Source organism: Rhinolophus ferrumequinum, chromosome 11 (assembly GCF_004115265.2).
Source record: "Rhinolophus ferrumequinum isolate MPI-CBG mRhiFer1 chromosome 11, mRhiFer1_v1.p, whole genome shotgun sequence".
Classification (NCBI taxonomy): domain Eukaryota; kingdom Metazoa; phylum Chordata; class Mammalia; order Chiroptera; family Rhinolophidae; genus Rhinolophus; species Rhinolophus ferrumequinum.
This window is the reverse complement of record NC_046294.1, coordinates 77,121,952-77,144,168: the sequence shown is the minus strand read 5'-3', so window position 1 is coordinate 77,144,168 and position 22,217 is coordinate 77,121,952. Positions and strand designations below refer to the sequence as shown.

The window sequence follows — 22,217 nt, the reverse complement described above, 5'->3', positions numbered from 1 at the left end:
AAAAGCTAACCTAATTTACAGTACTGCCAAGCATGATTCAATAGAAACATGAAAACGAAATAATCTGACTAGGTCAAAAATCTACCAATCACAAATAACTGATCGAGAAGTGAATATTTTGGTAAACTGCACCCATTAAAAGCAATTTAAAAAGCAGTCCTTGTTTCATACAGAAAAAGTATTGACAGTGAATAAATGAACACACTGTGTGCAATACTGCACTGCACTTGGACGAGGTCAACAGAGTAATATCCTGGACATACACACAACTCCTTTCTCATCAGTGAACAAACTTAAAACTTTTATAAAATTCTGACTGGGCCAGAGATAAAATGTTCCAAATATACATTTATATACACCCCAATTTCTAATTCCTTAAATTCTGTATTTCCAAAATTGGCTTTTTGACTTGTCTTTAGTTTAAAAAGGAAAAAGTATGTAATTGGTAATCTGCAGTCTATCTTACGTGTGTGGTATGTGATGAATATATGAAGATAGTATGTATCTTGGCAAAAAAAAGTTTGAGTACCATAGTAAAACACTTTTTTACACTTTGGAGTATACCACAGAAAAGCACCCGAATTTTATACCCAGAAATTGGGGTTTATTAAAAAATAAACATTTTAACATGGCTATTATAGCTTTTCACTAAGTGTAGAATATATGCAAAAATCAGATTTTCAGCTTTTGTCGTAAACGTTGATCCTCATTTTTCCCTTATCAAATTAGAGTACTTCTGTTATTAACACTTCAGTTATAAAATTATAGCAGTGATCATTTGTAAGCAATATTCTATTTCATTATATGCAAATGGCTTAGACAGGAAATCAACAATTACATTGTAACTAACACATGTTTTATATAGGTATTCTAGGTTTTATTTAAAAAAAACACACTGTCTAGTACACGTTTTTTTGTATGTTTTTTAGCAGTACATTGAGTTTATGACATACTCATCTATCATTTTTTTAAAAAGCTTACTATGTCAGTAATGGAATAAAAATTTTAAGTATATTATTTTTGACTGAATGTGTTTGTGTATTCAAGGTGAAAACTGACTTTTGTCAGACTGTGCTTCCATATTTGATTCATGATATTTTACTTCAAGATACAAATGAATCTTGGAGAAATCTGCTTTCTACACACATTCAGGGATTTTTCACTAGCTGTTTCAGACACTCCTTACAAACGAGCCGATCCACGACCCCTGCGAATTTGGATTCAGGTATTCTGTTAAATTCCTCACATTTATACTGTTAACTTTTTAATTCTAGAGAAAGATAGATTGTTTGAATCTCATCAAAATGCTTTGTAGGCTTAATTCTATAGCCTCTAAACATCTATTTCTTTATCTGTAGAATGGAGATAAATGTAGCAAGTTTTCAATGAGATAATGTGTGCAAAGCACCTACGATATTACTTGATGGATAGTACTCCCTCGGTAAATTTTGGCTATTAATAATAGAGCAACTAACTGAGCATTCAGTATGTCAAGCACTGTGGTCGGCACTGGCAAAATAAATGTGAACAAGACACACCCTGTATTCTAGCAGTGGAAAAGCAGACAAACGCAACCAGATATTATGGGTACTGTGTTGGAGATATGGAATATTCATATTGAAGCTCTGGCCAACTCATTTTATAAAAGCAGTGTTTTTTAATTACAAAATCATATTTATTGTAGAAAATACAGAAAAATTAGCATAGGTTAAAAAAGTTTACCCATAATCCTATGATCTAGAATAATGACAGTTAACATTTAGTATGTATTTCCAGTTTTTTAAAACAAATACTGGATTATACTTTATTTACTCTTACAACCTATTTTTCCTTCCATACTATATATTTCCCATAGTAAGAGCTTATAGAAGGAGAAATTCCACCAGCAATTAGGTGCACATTATATATATATGTATAGTTGAGGACTCATTATGGGTTAGTTTTTCAAACTTAAATGTAAAAAAAGGAAAAACAATTCATAGATCTGTAAGGTTACTTACTGTCTTTAGTCTATTGTATTAATGTATTTTATGTGCAAAAATAAAACTAGATACAAATTCATTTAAGACCAATAGAATTATAAGAAAAATATTAATTTAATGTGATATTTTGCTATAACTAAATTTCACTTTCCAACCTAGACTATGATTCTAGCCTCTTTGGCATAGGTTGTTGTCACTCAACCAATTGTTACGTTTACTTTTACTACTACAACCTTTATTTGACATGACTGTGATGTAATTTAGATTTAACTTTGCTCTGCTTTATGTTTTTTTTTTATGTATGATCCTTTCTATTGGCTAACAGCAATTGCAAATCTATTTGGAATAATATAATTATAAACGTAGATATGGATGCCCATTCTGTAGTTCTACTAGATTATACATTGGTTATATGAATGGTCTAGAACATGCTTTATATGAATTTTCTTTAGGCCGTTGTAATGGAAGTCCTAAAATGAAAATTATCATAGAGACTTTGCAAACTACCTAGACTATATCTCTTATGTTTAATGTGGGAAGTACAGGTATAAGTGATTTACAGTTACCAGTAAGCATTTATACTTTAAATATTAGATAATTAAAAGCAGTATTAAAAACAATTTTATTATATACCAAGCTTAATAAAATCACTGCTTATGGTAACCTAACAATTTGTTATCAAGATCATGGCCAAGACTTTTTCCTCATGTTTATCATTTGTATAGACATATTTATGCTACAACCACTCAAAGACAGAATCACCCAGTTTTATTTTATGTCTGTGTAGAGTGCCGATATTTTTATTGCCTTAACTGAAAATTTAAACTTCACATGTAAAATTCTGCTCTTAAAAAGGAGAGTAAGTATATAGATGTCTATCAAATTAAATGGTTTCTCTTTTCCGGTGTCTGACGGCCTTCACTTGAACCTCCCACATGCATCTCAGACTTAACTGTCTGAAGGTACACTTATCGTCTTCATCCTGTTCCCCCAGCCTGCTTCTCATAATGTGTACCTACCTCTTTGGTGAATGGCATGCAGTTGCCCAAGCCACGTGTAATCACATATCTCATCTGATGACCGAGTTCTGCCAATTCCGTGCTATAAATAACTTTAGTCCATCTATTTCTCTCTGTCCCCCGTATCTGTGGTTCAACATTATTGAAATTCTTTCAGTAAATTCTCCAAGTTCTTTCTTGTTCCAGCCATCTCTTGTTCCAGTATCACTATTGCCTGGAACACTGTCCTTTCCTCTTCTGCTAGACCGTTCCTCTTCTGTCAGATCTCACTTATTCTGTGAAACTTCTTGTTTAGATTATGTTCCTTTCTGTACTCCTCTGAGGTTTTCTAAACTTTCCTTGTCATAGCACTTATCACACTGTATTAAGAGTCTCAGGCTAGTCAGTGAGTTCAAGGTGGTCAGAAATAGTCTGGTTTATTTATGGATGTATACTGCATCTAGTACATAAAAATCATAGATCAATATTTATTGACTCAATGAATTAGTCCCCTTCAGAAATAAAACATAAATTGTAACTAATGTCTCAGTTTTATTAAGCATAATAGTTTCTTTTAAAATAAAAAGAAATGCCATTAAATTCCATTCATCAATTTATATTTATTAAGAATTATTTTTGTGCTAGGTACTGTCCACCATAACCTTTTTATAGTGTAGAGGGTGACGGACACACAAACAAAAGGAAGAAAGAGTTTAAACAAGTCTACCTAGGACTGAGAGGAAATATCTTGTTTTGTTTGTCAGAGTCAGAGCATGTTTCCCGATGTTGTTTGGATAAAAAATCACAAAGAACAATGCTTGCTGTTGTGGACTACATGAGGAGACAAAAGAGGTAATATAATGAATATTGCTTCTTGAGTTTGGGGATTTGGAAGTGTAACTTGCAACTGTTGGTTGAATTTTAACATGATATTTGAGGTGATGAGGCAGCAACGTGCTGTATTTAATTTGTGTGATGCTTATATCTCCTTGTAATAATCCATGTTGTAATAATCCAGGGTAGTACTTTGGTGAAATAAGTGTCAGGAATTCTGAATTCTAGTCCTATCTGTACCAGTAGCAGTGTTATCTTTGCTAAATCATGCAACCTTTTGAGGGTTTAATTTTTTTAGTCTACAAAGGCATAGGAAAGGAGTAAGTTGTTTTTCTGGTTACTTTTATTTGCATTACTTCTATTTTAACTTTTCTCTTTACTTTTAGCTCATAGAAGTAACTACAGTTATGTAAAAGTCTCATTTATGTACCTTTATTATAAGATATAAGTTTCTTTTGTCAACTGAAAAACAAGATTGACTTTCATCACCAAAAGATTTATTTGGGAAAAAGAAAGGGTTGCAGTCCAGGGCACACGCTGCATAGCTGCCAAGATGGAGAAGTACTTACAGAGGGAGAAAGGGAAGTTAAGGGCAGGGGCAGTTACAACCGTAGAGCTTTATTGTAAGCATAGAGCCCTTCCTATAGGGTTCTTGTGATGACATAGAGTGTAAGAACTCTTCTCATAAGCCCTGGCTCCTCCCATAGGCCCTCCTGACTAATCACATTTGTTTAAAGTCTCAGTCATAATCTTTATCACTTTACTGTGTATCATGGTTCTCAAAATCTATGGTTCTGTGAGTGTGAAATAATATTGTACTATGGTAGTGTTTATTTTCTTGATTCTGATAAATTGCTTTACAGTATATAGTATCTCTGTTCCTATTGTTTCTCATGAGATTTTTAACAGTGAATGCAGGAATTGGTAGAGCGGGTGGTCTGACTGATCTGTACAGCTCCAGAATTGATCAGAACTTTGAAGAAATAATGTAGTAGGCCGATACCTTAAGTGGGTAGGAATTGATGTCTCATGAGTGTGTGTGGTGGTGGTGGCAATCGTTGATAAAGAATGGGAGTAAGAGGTAGGGGAAAAATTAAAAATTGTTTTACCTAAATGCATTTACATCTTAAAAATTAATTCCTCTGTATCATCATACCATTCTACTCCATTTCTAGAAAAAACTTTTAGGCCTTTCAGTGTCTTTGTTTCTAGTTAGAAAGTTATTGACTCACCTTATTGTTTTGTAATAAATCCTATTCTGAGAAAGCCCATAAGAAGTTTCAACTATAGTTGGAAACATCTTTTCTTGGTGTTCATAGGCAGTTTTACCTTTGAATCATTCATTTTAGATTTATCATTGAGGTAGAATGGTGTTGACATTGATAGGCCTTGGAGAAGATAAAAATTCTTAATAACTCAATTTTAATTCTAAATAAGACTAAAGAAGATTCCTTGAGAGAATATGCATGAGACGTAGAATAAAGGATAAAAGGACCTGAGTTCAAGTCCAAGTCTGATTCTTAGAAGCTTTGTGCTCTCTCTGAACTTCAGGTTCCTCAGAATAGCTACAATTAAGATTTGACTATATCATACCATGTTTCCCCGAAAATAAGACCTAGCTGGACCATCAGCTCTAATGTGTCTTTTGGAGCAAAAATTAATATAAGACCCAGTATTATATTATATTATACGGGGTATTATATTATACTGGGTATTATATTATACCTGGTCTTATATTAAAATAAGCATTTTATATACATAGCATTTATTTTAGGTATTTTAAGTAATCTAGAGATGATTTGAAGTATGTGGGAGGTTGTACATAGTTTAAATGCAAATACTGTGCCGTTTTAGATTAGGTACTTGAGCATCTGCAGATTTTGGTATCTGCTCGGGGTCCTGGAAACAGTCCCCCGCAGATACCAAGGGACAGCTTTACATATTGGGGAAATGTGGATTTTGGTTATTTGAATGTAATTTTCTTTTAAGTAGCACTTGCTACCATTGTATTCTTCATCAGCATACTTTCCCTTTAATATTGAAGTTAAAGAAGTGGACATAACTTCATTTAAATTTTTTCTTTAGATCTTCTTCAGGAACAGTGTTTGATGATGCTTTCTGGCTAGAGTTGAATTATCTAGAAGTTGCCAAGGTAGCTCAGTCTTGTGCTGCTCACTTTACAGCGTTGCTCTATGCAGAAATCTATGCAGATAAAAAAAACGTGGATGATCAAGAGAAAAGGTAATGGAATTTAGAAGTTTGGTTTTTAAAATTGGTGTTGATAATTGTTTAAATAAAGGTATATATTAAAGATTTGTTCTTATTCCCCCATTTAAAAGATAGTTTAGATAGAACTTTTCTATCTTTTAAAGAAAACTGATAACTTTTTAAAAAGAAATACTTAATTCTGCTCTGAAGTAGAGATGTTTATTACTTAAAAATTGTAAAAATTATACAGGTAGGGAGCTACTTGGGGACAGAGACACTTACTTTTCCCTATATTCCAATATATGTATCCCTAAATATATATTTCCCTACATTTCTGTATATAGCAACTAGCAATTAATATAAGTGAACATAAATTTAATATAAGTGAACAATAAATATTTTCCAAATAGTTGAATGATTCCCTGATTTTGGTTTAATTAAGTTTACCACTACTCCCTCAGCTTAGGCAAGATCCATTTTACTTGTTTACTGCAATATAATGTAACTGATTCTTTCTGTGACTAAATCACTTTCATTATTGTGTTTATGTACCTGTATTTCTAGTTCTTTAATTTGCTTTTCCCCTGAGTTAAAACTCTCATAACAATCTAATAAATGTAATCCTAGATAATAGTGCAAAACAAAAACAACCAAGAAAGGTCAAGAGTAAAAAATACAGTTTGTAATCCCAACTTCTCTCCTCAAATTTTTATTCATTTGAAATAGCCTACTGTTTATTTTTCTACTTAGCCTCACTTTCCCACTACAAAATCACTTATATTACAACATTGGAATAGCAGATATTTATTACATTGATATATTTCTCATGCTTGCTGCTACTTGTAATTTCTGCTTTGGATTGTCATGAATATGGAAGCAGTACAGTTTTTAGATTGTAGAAAGCCAGGAACCTGAATTTAGATCCTAGTCCAAACTTAGTATATTTGGACTGATTTCTTAACTCTCTGGTTTAGTATTTAATTTCTGCTTTTCAACAGTTAAAAATCTACAATATGTAGATCATGTATATAATATGTAATTGATATGTTCACAAGTCACATTGTCTTCCTATGAAGACAAATACCAAGGTGTGACCAATAAATATGGTAAATGTTTAAATTTAAAAAAATTATTACAGTAAAAGACACTTTACCATTAATCCCCCTCAAAATACTCCCCCTCATTTGGAACACATTTATCCCATAGTTCTTGCTACTTTCTGAAGCAGTTCTGGAAGTCCTCTTTCATGAGTGTTTCAGTTGCGCTCTCTTGGCTGCCTCCATGTTCTGAATCGATTCAAAGTGTTTACCTTTCATGGTCATTTTGACTTTGGGAAAGAGGCTCAACTCTCATGGTGCCAGATCCAATGAATAAGGTGGATGAGGACACACCATAATGTTTTTATTTGACAGAAATTGCCATACCAGAAGTGATATGTGACACAGAGCCTTTCCATTGTGATCACAAAATACAGTAAATGCTGCTGCTGAGTACCATCCAACGCAAAGGCAGTATGTCAAACCTTAGTAACAGTGTGTGACAAGTTTCAACTTGTTCGGTTCAGTCAGTCGGGTATGAGCTACGGTTCAGAGAAGGTGTGTTTTAAAGTGTGATGTAAATCATTCTCCATCATGACAATGTTCTGTGTCACACACCACTTCCGGTACCACAATTTCTGTCAAATAAAAACATTACAGTATGTCCTCTTCTACCTTATTCACTGGATCTGGCACCGTGTGACTTCTGGCTCTTCCCCAAAGTCAAAATGATTCAAGACATCAAGACAACTAAAGACACTCACACAAGAGGACTTCCAGAACTGCTTCAGAAAGTGGCAAGAACAATGCAAGCAGTGTATTTGAAGCAATGTGTCTTTCACTGTAATAAATTTTTTTAATTTAAACATTCACTATATTGTTTGATCACACCTTGTGTATTGTCCTTTAAGTATGTAATGAATAAGAAATTTATTATTGCCTTTTCTTAGAGTCTTAAAAATTTGAGTCAGGGCCTGCATACTTGGTAGTAATAATTATAATCTGAATTTGCTTACTATCTTGTTTCTATAGAATAGTATTTCTTACTAATCTGGATTGTATAACTAAGCTCTTCTGTGAATATAAAAGTACAAGCACCTTTAATTTGAGGGTAGGTAATTCTATAGAATGTGGCAAATTTTTGCAAAATTGATTGTGCGTAGATTTTATTTTGGTTGACTTTAAGAAAAGTACTTGATAATTAGTAGGGCTTGCTGTTTGCTTTGACAATGTGGTTTTACTTTTTGTTATTCAGGTACCTGATGGGAAAGGGAGGGCAAACAAAGATATGAGAGGAATAGAGGGTGGGGAATGCTAGTTTTCTTCAGTGGCTCAGGTAAACTGAGACTTTATAAATCTAAAGTGATCGAGAAAAGTATAATTGTAAGGAAAATAGAGATCAACAGCTTATAAACACTATCAGGTCAAAGAAATGAATTGCTCTCTTAAGTTTCCTATTCAAGTTATTTAATAGCAAAATGCCTCCATACTATGTATTCAAAAATACATATATAAAGTTTTATTTGTTACCTTGTTCCTGAGAAAGTATGAGATTTCAAAGTTAGTGTTCATATTTTCTTAGAAAAAAAGTCAAAACTCCTTCAAACAGGATTTAGACATCTGGTATTGTTAGTTGACAAATCTCAGTTATTTTAGTGTTCCTGACAGAAATCCTGTCAAATATGTTTGTTGCCTGAATGAATGATAGCCTTAGACTTAACAAAGTGATCTCTAATACTGTTTTTCTTACTTTCCAAATTTCTCCTCTAAAAACTAATTTTTTCCTGTATGACATGCTAATAAGGAAAAGATATATAATATCTACATATAAGATTATAAAGCGAATAGAATGGTGTCAGTACCATTATGTCAGTCACTGGTCTCTGTTCCATTCCTCTGTGCTCCCAAGAGGTAAATGTTATCTAATGTTTTGTGTTTATCATTCATTTGGATGATATGTAAGTATAAACCCAAAAATATAGTGTAGTTTTCCTTATTTTTGAGCTTTATAAGAAATTATATGTATGCTTTTCTACAACTTATTTTTTCGTGAGATTTATCTATGTTGTATGTTGCTGTAGTTCATTAATTTGTCACTGCCATCTGATGTGCCAGTGGGACAATGTGCCACAATTAATTTACCCCTTCCCCTGTTCATGATACATATCTAAGTGTAGAATTGCTAGGATATAGGATATGCAAATTTTCAACCTTGTAAGATAGTGCCAGAGAGTTTTTTCAAGTGATTATACCAATTTGCATCCTTCTCAGAAATGTGGATCCGTAGTAAGCCTTACATTTGAAGAAGGGAGCCAGAGAACAACTACTGTATTTCCTCGAAAATAAGATGTAGCAGGACAGTCAGCTCTAATGCATTTTTTGGAGCAAAAATTAATATAAGACCCGGTCTTATATTATGTTATATAATATAACATAATATATATATTATGTTATATAAGACCGGGTCTTATATTAATTTTTGCTCCGAAGGATGCATTAGAGCTGATTGTCTGGCTAGGTCTCATTTTCGGGGAAACTCGGTATTTCTAGTTCGGGTGAAAAAAGTAAAGAAAAAACTAGAGTAAGTTTATAGGTAAATAATAGAGGCACTTGTGATAGTATTTATATTATACATTGGATTATTATTGTCATAGACACTGTATAGTTGTCATGCTTTTCGAATTGAAATTACTTACAGGACTGGATGTTGGATGTATAAATGCATGGTTTAAAGCTAAGGCCTTAGAGTAACAAGTCTGAGTTCTAATCCTTACTGTCACTTACTAGTATTATAATCTTGGATATAAGTGGATCTTACTGATCCACTTCTTTCTCAACACTTAATGTGATCATACTTCTTAATTTTTGCCAATTTATGAGGTATTAAGTGGTGTCTCAGTGTGGTCTTGATTTGTATGCCTATGATTATTAATGAAGTTGAGTTTTAGGTAAAACCACTGGCAGAACATTTAGGAACTTAATCAGATCAGCTGCTCTTATTTTTAAACAGGCTTGTTTATATAAATAAGCATATATTGACATATAGCCTTCCTGTATATGAGATTGTTATTAAAATGTAATTCTCATTGAAAGAATTAATCTTCACAAATATATTTTCCATTCTAGGCCTAAAAGGTATTATGTTTTAAAGGATAAATGGTTCACTATGCTTTATTTGTGACCTTTGTTAGTTTTTCTATGGTCTATAGTATATGTATTAACAAGCATCAAAATAGTATGTTCTCATTAAAAAATGTGCTCTGTGACAAACAGAAATCTTACATTTGAAGAAGGAAGCCAGAGTACAACTATTTCTAGTTTGAGTGAAAAAAGTAAAGAAGAAACTGGAATAAGTTTGCAGGTAAATATTATAGGCCCTATTATTATATTTGTGATAATATTTATTTTACACTTTGTATCATTATTTTGTTATAGAGGTCATATAGATGTCATTTGATGTTCAAACGAACTTATTTTTTGGACTGTCATATACTTAAATTCATGGTTTGAAGCTTAGGCCTTGAAGTAGACAGATTTGAGTTCTAATCCTCACTCTACCACTAAATTTTATAATCTTGTTGTGCAAATCACTTAACCTTTCCAACCTTGAGTTCCTTTATCTGAAAGATGGAAGTAAAACCACCTTATCTTATAGGTTGAATTCATACCATGCATTTTCTACCACAGTACCCTTGTTCATTTTCCTTATAGCACTTAACATTTCTAATTAAATATTCATTTATTTGTTTATTGTATGTCAATACAATAACATATTGTATTGGCAGGCAGACTGCAATATCTCAAGGCAGGCAGACTGCTTCTTCTATTAATTTCTTAATATCCACTCTTAAATTGGCCCATTCTTTTGAATTTCTTTGGTGAACGCATTCTTCTAAAATGACATTCTCAACTTCTCCACTTTGCCTAAACCTCGCTCTTCTCTGCTTTTGCTTTCAGCTTGCCTCCTACTTCTTGGAGAAAACGGGACATACATAGGAAGTCCCACCTACTATCAAACAGAAATCTCCCTGCATCTGCTCCCCTTGTAACCTATTTTCTTGTTAAAGTAGAGAGAGTTTCTTTTTTGTCTAAGACTAATCCTTCTTGTGCTTTATTTTGCATCAACTTTCTCAGATAATTCATTTTTTATTGTGCTGTGCTCCCTCTCAACATACTCAAACATTTTCAGACTTTTCCTATTAAAAATATTCCCCTTCAAACTAACACAAAATCATTCCCCTTTTCCCTGTGTTCTCTCTTTTTTTGAGTCACCCTTTTGTTTTTTTCTTCCTTCCCTTCACAGCCAAACTTTGTTAAAGAGGTACCTATATTTGCGGTCTCCATTTCCTCTCCTTCCATTCTCTACTTAATAAGTAGCACTTGCTTATGTCACCCATAAACTTCTTGTTACTAAGTCTGGTGGTCACCTTTCATTCAACATCTTCCTTATTGTTTCATTAAACTTAACACCATCAACCATGCCTTGCTTGAAATATATTCTATCTACTTTTTTATTCCATTCTCCTCATTTTTCTCTTTCCCTTTTTTCCCTTCTTTATAGTCTTATTCTCTTTTACTGAGTTTTTGGAGTATTTTCTGTATACCAGGCACTGTGTTAGGCTTAGGTACTGAATATTCCAACACCAAGGGCTTGATTTCATGTTTATGAATAGAAACAGTTTAATTGCAATTATAGAATTATGCCATTTTTAATGAATTTGTGTTTAGGAAATATTCTCTAGAGCAAGCACCATGAAGGCAGTTACATTACTTGCTCAATTTTCTATGCAACAGTTTCTAATCTTTTAAATTTTCTAGTTTTTTTCTATTTTTATTTTACTGAGATTTATTTTACTTAGAATTAATTTTTCCTTTGTAAATTTTACAACAAAGATTTGAATGATCAAGCCACTTGTTTGTATCATATTTTATCAATTATAACATAATGTAATTTTGAGTTTTCTTCCAAAGAAAAATTGATTACCTTTGTTTTTACCACAAGCAATTTTTAAGAGTCAGACTTTGCTTCAGAATGTCATTTTCCTATCTACAGTTTTAGCTGTTGACAGGATTGTTTTTGTTTTTATGATGATTTTTGCATGTATTAAAAGCCTGGTAGGTTGGGATTTATTTCTTAACTAATTCATGAATTTGTGAGCAATTCTTCTCAAGCAGTGTACATAGTCATTCTGTTTTCTGGGATCAGTTTAGTGTGTTGCTAGTCCAAATCTTTAGTAATATTTCAATATCATTATATTTTACTTTTCTAAAATAACATTTAGTGTTGAGAGTTACATGTTGGTAATGATATAATTTCCAATTTGCTAAATTCATAAAGTGATATTTTTCCTCTTCAATTTTGTTGTTTCCTTGTTTTTAGGACCTGCTCTTAGAAATCTACAGAAGTATAGGGGAGCCAGATAGTCTGTATGGCTGTGGTGGAGGGAAAATGTTACAACCCCTTACTAGGTAATGCATTTTTCTAGGTAATGGTATAGTAATTCTGTTTGTTTATAAAGAAGTTACATGCATATAGAACTCAAAGGTATTTTGAAATCTTTATTTATAGACTAAGAACATATGAACATGAAGCAATGTGGGGGAAAGCCCTTGTAACATATGACCTTGAGACAGCAATCTCTTCATCAACCCGCCAGGCAGGAATAATTCAGGTATTATTTTTTCTACTTTGGTAAAGCACTATAAATATAATGCTGAGATTATTTCAATATGTCAGTGGAATATTTATACAGCATATCAACTTTAGAGATAAAATTGAAAATTACCTGTTTTTCCAACATTGAGCTAAAAATAAAAAACTCAAGGGCATACAAGATAAATTGGGCAGGTGACTGAAAGATAGTATAGATTTATCGATCATAATCTTATTAGCTCACAATTGAAGACATTTCTTGACTGTGTACAATGTACCAAGTAGTGAATTATATCCTTCACCTAGAATATCTCATATAAACTATTTCTCATAGTTTACATTAGAGTTGGTCCCAGAAGCTATCATTTCTGTGACTGGCTAATAGTCCTTAGCCATTCTTCCATCAGATGTTAGAATCTTTTGCGTTTTTGGTGGAACATGGTAACCAATATTTTGGAATTTTAAGTGATATATTGTGCACTGTTAAAATTATTTAACGTTACTTTTCATGTTTGGTATTTTTTTTTCTCTACTTTTCTGTTCTCGCTGATTACTTAACTTTTTTTTTTTTTTTTTTTTAACTGCTCAGGCCTTGCAGAATTTGGGACTCTGCCATATTCTTTCTGTTTATTTAAAAGGATTAGATCATGAAAATAAAGAGTGGTGTGCTGAACTACAGGAACTTCATTACCAAGCAGCATGGAGAAATATGCAATGGGACGACTGCATTTCTGTCAAGTACGAACTCTGACATGTTTTTATCACGATTTCTCTAGTTCCAGACAATACACTGTTTTTGTCTTGCTCTAAGAACAAACATAACAAGAGTGAGTTTTTATGTTTTTTAGATCCTGGAAGCTATAGATATGCCTAAATGCTTAAATAAGCCAGCAATAAGCAGTTAATGTACCTAGGCTTGAATTTCACGCTCTTCTTTCATAAGGGCAACTCCACTCCCAACCCCAAAATATAGTTGAAAGTAGAAATATAAAATGCATTTTTTCGTAAGAATCTTCTCACTTAATAGCTATAAATTGAAAAAAAAAAAATACAGGCATTTCCCTCCCTACTCCCTGCCACATTGTAGTCAGTCAGATAGCACTTTTTTCCCCCTTCTTCCACCTCCCTCCCGCCACCCACACTCGGGTTCAAGCCGTTGTTTCTCAGTCTAGTTGTGTAGGACACAGCTCCCTGGCCCATGCTGGTATTATGAGCCTTGCGCTGCCTCCGGTTGAGGCAGTCGGTCGTCGGTCGGCCACTCACTGCAGCTCACGGCAACTCTCGCCGGCTGCCGGCTGCTCACGCTGGCTGCTGGCCTCTCATGGCTGCCCACGGTAGCCCGTGGCAGCTCACGGCAGCTCACGCCAACTTCCGGCTGCTCATGGCAGCCCAGCTCCAGGGAGAGCTGTTGTTCATAATCTTAGCTGTAGAGGGCGCAGCTCACTGGCCCATGTGGGAATCGAACTGGCAACCTGGGCATTAGGAGCACGGCACTCCAACCACCTGAGCCACCGGGCCGGCCCCACTTTTTTTTTTTAGACAAACTCTGGTCAGTTTTATTTAAGAAAAAATTTGCATGATTTACTTTTCACCAGTTTGTTCTGGCATGCTTCTAATGATATCAGAATCACCTGGATCAGTCATAGCCAGTGTGCATACGCTGTAGTAGTTTCCACACGCTGTGTCCAATTCAATATTATTGTCACTGTAGTGATGGACACCAGTCCTGGCCAACATGGTATAGTCTTCTATTTTAGATTTCCTCAAGGCTGGGAAGTTACTGGAGAGGATGACCAGTTTTGCTTTGCCTTGTCTGATCATTTTCAGAGTCTGCTTGTACCCCAGCAGGTACTTCCCACCTTTCATTACAAGTTGGAGCCTAGAGTTGATCGACTCCAGTGACTTTTTTATCTTCTTTGCGGCCACTATCTTCCTGCCTTAGGTGCGGGATGGCTCCCAACCAAAAGCAGCCACCAAGATGGCCAGGGAATGAGAAAAGGCCAGATAGCACTTTCATTGGCCGGCTGGTACACAAAAGATTGCTTATCTTTATTTATGAAATATTTTCTTTTATAAAAAAATACTGCTAAATCACTAACAGAAGAAGATAATGTTTATAACCTGTATATAAGATCACCATGGTTTCTGAATGAAAAGCCAAATACCTAATTAATAAAAGATTTAATATTTATGTTAATAAGTCTTTTGATTTGGACACCAAAAAATTAAATCATATTAATTAAATGTTTAACTGCCTTCATAGAAAAAATATTTTTCATTTCAAATTTCAAACTATTAGATTTCTATAAAATTTAGACATATGCTTTCATATTTTAAAACATTTTACTCTGTGAGCTTGTTCCTTCTTGCTTCTGTAAATCACTATATACTATTCTTCCCTTTGCCTACTCTATTTCAGCCACATAGGCCTTCTTTATGTTTTTTTCATCAGGCCAATCTATTTCTACTTAAAGGCCTTACATGTATCTTCTTTGTTCCCCTGTGTGGTTTCTTATCATTTGGATTCTAGTTTAATAACATCACATCTCGGACTTTTCCTGCCTACCCATTCTAAAGTAGCTACCGAGTCATTCAGTTTTGTTACCGTATTTTAATTCTCTGCATGTCCCTTTGTCACTATCTGATATTTTCCTTATTTATTGCCCATCTTCTCCAAACCAGAATATAAACTTCATGAGAATTTGGGATCTGATCTGACTTGCCCACTAATGGATCTCCTGCATCTAGAACCCTGTGCCTAGTGTCTGGCACATACTAGGTTTTTATTGAATAAATGAGAAGATAGCGTATTTAGAACTAGGCACAATGTGTGAGAAATTATTGTTTTCCACTTGAAGCATTTAAATGACCAAATTCTTTGTATTTCTTACCAAAATTTCTAGAAATGCATTTTTTTAAGTGGAGAAATCTTAATTTTAGTTGTAAATTTTTATCTTTGGTAAAATTACTTATGCTTACATGTCTTAGGATTCTTTGTTTTTAAACACATTTTTTCCTTTTATTTTTCAAATTATCTCACAGCAAAGGAATAGAAGGAACCAGTTACCACGAATCATTGTACAATGCTTTGCAGTCTCTAAGAGACAGAGAATTCTCTACATTTTATGAAAGTCTCAAATATGCCAGGTATTATAAAAAGAAAGTTATTGTACTTTAACATTTAACATTATGGCTTCTTTTCTGAAATTTGACAAATGATTTCAGTGTAAGGATTTGCACTGGTAAAGGGATAAGAACTTGGTGGTGATGGTCAGGTTGTTTCCTTGGCATTCCCGCCCTCCTCTCAAAAAATTTCCCTGTGTAACAAATAATTCACATCAGTATGTGTTGAAACTCAAACAATGTCAAAGGGGGAGGCAATATCCATCCAGTGATTAACAGTTTCATAGCTTTTGCACATCTGAGAAATGAGTGCTGAGATGAGTTTTGTCTTCTGCAAGCATGTCTTTATAAGATTTGTGGGTGTGCCTATCTTAACAATTGTTTTCCATTACCTTCAAAAACTGTTCTTTGTTTGTTAATGTTATATGTTAGAGAATTTTCTTAATGCACATTTATCAAACATATATATATGTATAAATACAGTGTTTGCTAATGTGGTTCAAATATATTCTTTTTTAAAAAAAAAATGTTCCCTTTGGGACCCCAGGTCAATTCTTTATATTGAACCCTCAAGTAAGCCACGTTGATTCCCACTCCTTTGTTTTCTTCCTGGACCACTACACTGAGAGTTTTAATCTTGTCTCCTCTAGTAGTTGTAAGGAATTTACCTCTCTTAGCATTAGTGTTCTTTTTGTAAAGTGGTGACTAATGGGCAATACTTACAGGCTTATTATGAGGTACAAATGAGATAATGCACCAAAAAATACTTAACCTCTAACAGGTTAAACAAATGTAACGTGCTTTTTGTCTAACAGTAGTTAGTGACTTAATCAGTCCTGTATTTTATTACAGAAGTAACATTTGCTATCATTCAAATGCTTCCTATGTTCTAGCCATTTTGCTAGGTTCTTTTTATATGTATTCTATAATCTTCAAAATCATTCTGCAAGTAAAAGCTTAGGTTCAGAGGAAACCAGCAGTGTGCCAGCAGTATACAGCCATATGGGAGAACCGGGATTGAGATTTAGGTCTGCGATTCCAAGGCTGACTTTGTTTTCACTGCATTATGCTGGTGCTTGCAAATATTAGTATTATTAGATCAAAATCAAAGTGTATGATGAGAACTCTTTAACAACAGATTTGAACTTTTATCTTCCTCAAAACCTCTTCTTAGTTTTCACAGTGTCTTGTCTTTTTTTGCCACTAGAGTAAAAGAAGTGGAGGAGTTATGTAAGGGTAACTTTGAGTCTGTGTATTCACTGTATCCCACACTTAGCAGATTGCAGGCCATTGGAGAGCTCGAAAACATTGGGGAGCTTTTCTCAAGGTATGTAATTCATATGACTTTGTAATCCTCAATTGCCGCCTTTTTGTTACCGGTAGTGACTTTACAAAATCAAAAGAGACCGGCAGTAGGTTTGTTTCTTTCCTTTTATCAAGATTAGAGTTGACTAGCCTAGTGAACTGTGATCTTATTAAAATAAACATTTTCAAAAGTATTTATTACAAAAATTCAAGTTTTAAAAATTAGCTTTATCGTGCTTTCCTTCTTACTGCATTTTCCCTTTTCTATCCCAGATAAAATTGTGTTTCCTCATGTTTTTGCCGTAGTACTCGATACTCTGTTCTGTGTCAGCACTGTATTGGCATTTTATATGTACTCTGCCGAGCTATACTAGAGGCTCCCTAAAAGTGAGGCCCATTCTCTTGTTTATTGTTGTATCCCAGTGCTTTTGGTAAACGTTCAGTGGTCTTTATTCAGTGACTTAGTGAATTTGGAGTAGGTGTTTAAGGAGATTGCCTCTTACAATGGTGAGAAGGAAGTGATCCAGAAATATTGGAAAATTAGATAAAACAGTTATTTAGGTTGCTGTGGCTTTAAGTTTGGATTATGTGACCCTGAGACAGTCATTCAATCTCTATGGGCCTCACTTTCCTAATGTATATTTGATGGCCTCTAGGGCACCTTTTAGCCCTGCCATTCTAAGTCACTATTATAAGAGGAAGGAAAGAGGATATGCTAAGACAGTTTGGAATATGCTTTGTAAGTAGAAGGGAGAGGGGAATTTTAGAGTCAGAAAATACTATGCTTTTTTTCCAAAGTTGCATAGCCAAAGATACAGCCATTGATGTGGCTGTATCTTAACTGAAGAATAAAAGAAAAAAACTGTTTTCTGCTTTCATTGATAAGTATATTGGTAGTTCTTACTGCCAGAAATCCAGAAGCTTTTCCTTGGAATGAAAGATGTCTTCAACTAAAGAGAGAAGAGAATTCCTTAAGAAATCCCTAAAGAGTAATACTGGCTCTTTTTGTGGTAGGGAGTTATAAGGAAGAGAGGCAGAGGGAAAGTTTGATGAGCTGGTGAACAAATACTTATGTTGTAAGACAGCAGTTCTGATAGTGTGATATGGAGAGTCTGGAGGTCCCCCAGACCTGTGCAGGCATGAATCAAAACTATCTTTATACTTATGATACTCATATAGCAAGATGTTATTTCCTTGTTTTACTCTGTCTCATGAGGTACAGTGAAGTTTTCGTGAGGTAGCAGAGAAAATATCCACAATCTGAAAAGAATGTTTACATAGTCCTCCCTTTTCCAACTGCATATCTGTACAAGGGTAGGTTTTTTTCATGTACTTCAACCAAAACATCATGTCACAACAAACCAAACGCAGAAGCAAAGATGAAAATTCAACTATATTAAGCCTGACTTCAGAGATTTGCGAAACAGTGTCATTCTTCTCACTAAATTTTGTTTTGGGAAGTATGGTTATTTTTTTAAAAATGTTATTTGGGATATATAGTAGCTTTATTGTTATTGTAAAATAGTATACATTCGATTTTTCGCAGTTTCTAATATGGTAAATATCAGTACATATAATCTAGTAAACAGAAGTCTTTGAGGGCTTCAATAATTTGTAAGAGCATAAAGGGGTTCCTTAGATTAAAACGTTTGATACTTGCTGCTCTAGGATCATTTTGGGAGGAATTACTGGTTCCTATGAATATGTGTCATTGTTTCCTTCTTTATCAAGCAACTAAAAGAGCTTTCATTTCCCAGTCAGCACCCTGTCATCGTCTTAGTTTCCCACCTTCGTCTTGATTTCTCTCAATACAGTAGTCCTGAAGGATTGGATAGTATTTCTTTAGTTTAAACATCTGGGAAGCAAATTAACTAATTGTACAATATGCATTTTCTCTTCTTTTAATAAATAATGTTGGTATCTGAAACCCATGTCAGATGCCAGTATTTCTTTCACTGGATTGTAATTTATTTAACAGTGCAGTTATGCGTAGAATCATTCCCTGTGCCTGGCAGGTGCAGTAGGTAATTAATGAGTTGACTTCATTTCCTTGCTGACGTATCCTTTATTACTACAGGGAGCACTGAAGCAGGACTAGAGGTGTAGGCATTCAGTGTGACAGGCCTGACAAATGGGTTCTCATTTCAGAAGACTGTTCTTTGTGAGGTCATAGAGTATTTTTAAGAAAATCTTCAAAAGTGTTCATCATCTGTGGCCTCTAGGCTGACACTCAGAGGTCTGACCGTTTGTAGTTTTCTATACTTTGGCCCTTATTTTGGATTATTTAGAAATTCCAGTCCTGTTACTGTAAAAACTCCTGAGTATTGCATCTTAAATTCAGAACCTGTGTAATAGCAATTATTTTATTTCATTTCTCTTGCTTATGTGAATTCAATGATTTTGCTTTCATGCTTTCAGATCAATTACAGATAGGCAACTCTCTGAAGTATATATTAAGTGGCGGAAACACTCTCAGCTTCTCAAAGACAGTGATTTTAGTTTTCAGGAGCCTATCATGGCTCTACGCACAGTCATTTTGGAGATCTTGATGGAAAAGGAAACGGTGAACTCCCAAAGAGAATGTTTTAAGGACATTCTCACCAAGCACCTTGTAGAGCTCTCCATACTAGCCCGAACTTTCAAGAACACTCAGGTAATAGGATTTAAAATTGTATCACCTCACCTCTTGACCTTTCCTTTTATTACCTAGAAAATAGAAAGCACAAGTAAAAAACAAATGTCATTGAGGGACAGAGATTGCTATTAAAATATTGTATGGTGTAATTGTTTAAAGTTTCCCATTTTAGAATTAGACCTGAGTTTGAGCCTTAGACAAGGCAGTTACCTTCTCTAAGCCTTAATTTCCTGTTTATAAAATGAGAAGATACCTAACTTACATTGATAACAATTCAGTGATTTTTATATACTGTGTGTATGCACACACATACATATACACAAACACATATATATATGTACCGTGTACGTATGTATGTATACATGAGAAAAACAGACAAGCAGATGTGGGGGCTGGGGAAGGCAGGTAGAGATGTACTTAAGACAGTTCTGACAAATAGTCAAGTCCTCAATGAATGGTAGTTACTGTTTTCATTATTATTAATAGTAGCAGTAATAGTAAAAGCTTTTATTCACCTATGTCATTTTCATTTCAGCTCCCTGAAAGGGCAATATTTCAAATTAAGCAGTTCAGTTCAACTAGTTGTGGAGTCTCTGAGTGGCAGCTGGAGGAAGCACAAGTATTCTGGGCAAAAAAGGAGCAGAGTCTTGCCCTGAGTATTCTCAAGCAAATGATCAAGAAGTTGGATGCCAGTTGTTCAGAGGTTCACTTTTTTTTTATTGGCTGAATTAGTATTTTACTATTATAAAAAAATCACTGTGATTTAAAATAGTTTTAATAAATCCACAATTTTGTTAAAGCCTTGAAATTACTGATCCATGAACAAGAAATTGTAAAAAGGAGTCTGAAAAATTAATATTTGTAAAAGAAGATTAGAAAATACTCATTTTTCCTATTTGCAACAATTCTTTCAGTCAATCTTGTGGTAGATTTGATTTATTCCAGTGCTAAGCCTTTCTTTTTAACTTTCTATCAAATGCAAGAAGGATATGTGGGAAACAAACATGAAATACCAGAAGCTGCTATAAATTTGAAATAAAAAAGGAAGAGGAAATGTGTGAGAGAACAAAAGTTTTATAAAAAGCAAGTTGGAGTAATAGGTTGTCAGTCCAAATACTTTGAAAATATAATGTGTCGTATTTTATCTACCATTACCTATTAGTTACGGAAAACTTGGTTGCTTCTACAGCTTTATCTCCAACACACAGTGGACAAAGTAGAGGCATTTGTAACAATCATGAATTGTTTAAAGGTTTAGTCACAGTGGTGTCCTTCTGACATACACTTGATTAGTGAATATCACCTTACTGTACTTTTTTAGTATTGGGCACTTTTATGACTTCCATTATTAGAGAATTCACCATTATACCAGATCACTGGGAGCCAGTATGATCTGATGTTTAAATATTGCTTAACAATATGGGCCCTGGAGTGAGGCTGCCTGGAGTGGCCTGACCTCTGTACTACCGTTTTAGTTCCTGCTCTGCAAATTCAGGGCAACAGTACTCATTTCTTATGGTTCTTATGAGGATTAAATGAGTTAATATACATAAAGTCCTTAGGAAGTGCCTGACATATACATGTACTCAATAATTGTGAGTTGCTCCAATAGTAGCATTAATAGTAAACAGTAGAAGATGATTCTTTCATGAACTTGTTCACACATACTGGATTATCGAAATAGTTGTATGGTGAAAACAGATAAAAGAAAAACATTTTTCACCTGCTTTTTTCCCCTACATGGAAGATATTTTCCTATATTTATGATAATGAATTACATTTTAAGATTTTGCTTTTCTATGCAGACTGATCCCAACCTAAAACTTATATACACAGAATGTCTGAGGGTTTGTGGTAACTGGTTGGCAGAAACTTGCTTAGAAAATCCTGCAGTCATCATGCAGACCTATCTAGAAAAGGTAAGAATTTCTAGCAACCCTTAAGATAGTTGTTTAGCATGAATACACTTGATTTCTTCATCAAGGCCAAATTTATTTCAAAAATAAATAAAAGTATGATTTCACTTCTCCATATATTATTATTGTTGCAGCTCTATGTAATCTTTAGGACAGAATGGAACAGAATGTTACAAAAAAAAAAAAAAAAGGAGCATATACTAAAAGTAAACCCAAATGTGTCTTTGCTCTACCCCCCACTACCAGCTAATCTTTCAACAAGTTGTTTCTGATAATTTCTCTGTTTATATAACTAGCTCCTGGTTTTAAGGAACGTGCAAGTCAGCCTTTGCTACTCATTTCTGGCTCAACTACCCGACAAGTAGGATTAGGACTTCAGTACTCTAGCCCCTTTCCACTGTCCTGTTTCTCCCACTTATTCCTTTAGCTTAACTAAGTTTGGAAATAGTTATCTCACTAAATAAGTGTAGTGTGAAAAGCATAATATGATTGTCTTTAAATTTTATAGAGCCCTTTGTTTTTTCGT

General features: G+C 34.1%; 2 protein-coding genes across 3 annotated transcripts in view; one reads left to right on the top strand and one right to left on the bottom strand.

Moving 5' to 3' along the window:
* Positions 1 to 22,217, top strand: part of ATM (ATM serine/threonine kinase) — a 116,687-nt gene that overhangs the window by 58,811 nt on the left and 35,659 nt on the right. For both annotated transcript variants that reach the window (XM_033120446.1, XM_033120445.1), the window contains 12 exons: positions 1,048 to 1,225; positions 3,745 to 3,832; positions 5,900 to 6,055; positions 10,333 to 10,420; positions 12,440 to 12,528; positions 12,629 to 12,731; positions 13,302 to 13,450; positions 15,755 to 15,859; positions 17,043 to 17,162; positions 19,559 to 19,793; positions 20,311 to 20,478; positions 21,581 to 21,694. In XM_033120446.1, coding sequence (XP_032976337.1) covers positions 1,048 to 1,225; positions 3,745 to 3,832; positions 5,900 to 6,055; positions 10,333 to 10,420; positions 12,440 to 12,528; positions 12,629 to 12,731; positions 13,302 to 13,450; positions 15,755 to 15,859; positions 17,043 to 17,162; positions 19,559 to 19,793; positions 20,311 to 20,478; positions 21,581 to 21,694 — 1,593 coding nt within the window. The remainder of the gene's footprint in view (positions 1 to 1,047; positions 1,226 to 3,744; positions 3,833 to 5,899; positions 6,056 to 10,332; positions 10,421 to 12,439; positions 12,529 to 12,628; positions 12,732 to 13,301; positions 13,451 to 15,754; positions 15,860 to 17,042; positions 17,163 to 19,558; positions 19,794 to 20,310; positions 20,479 to 21,580; positions 21,695 to 22,217) is intronic.
* On the bottom strand, positions 14,294 to 15,282 carry LOC117030398 (60S ribosomal protein L30-like). The gene is made up of 2 exons (XM_033120428.1): positions 15,279 to 15,282; positions 14,294 to 14,649 (listed from the first exon to the last, which is right to left on the bottom strand). The coding sequence occupies exons 1-2, from the start codon at positions 15,280 to 15,282 to the stop codon at positions 14,294 to 14,296; spliced, it is 360 nt and encodes a 119-aa protein (XP_032976319.1).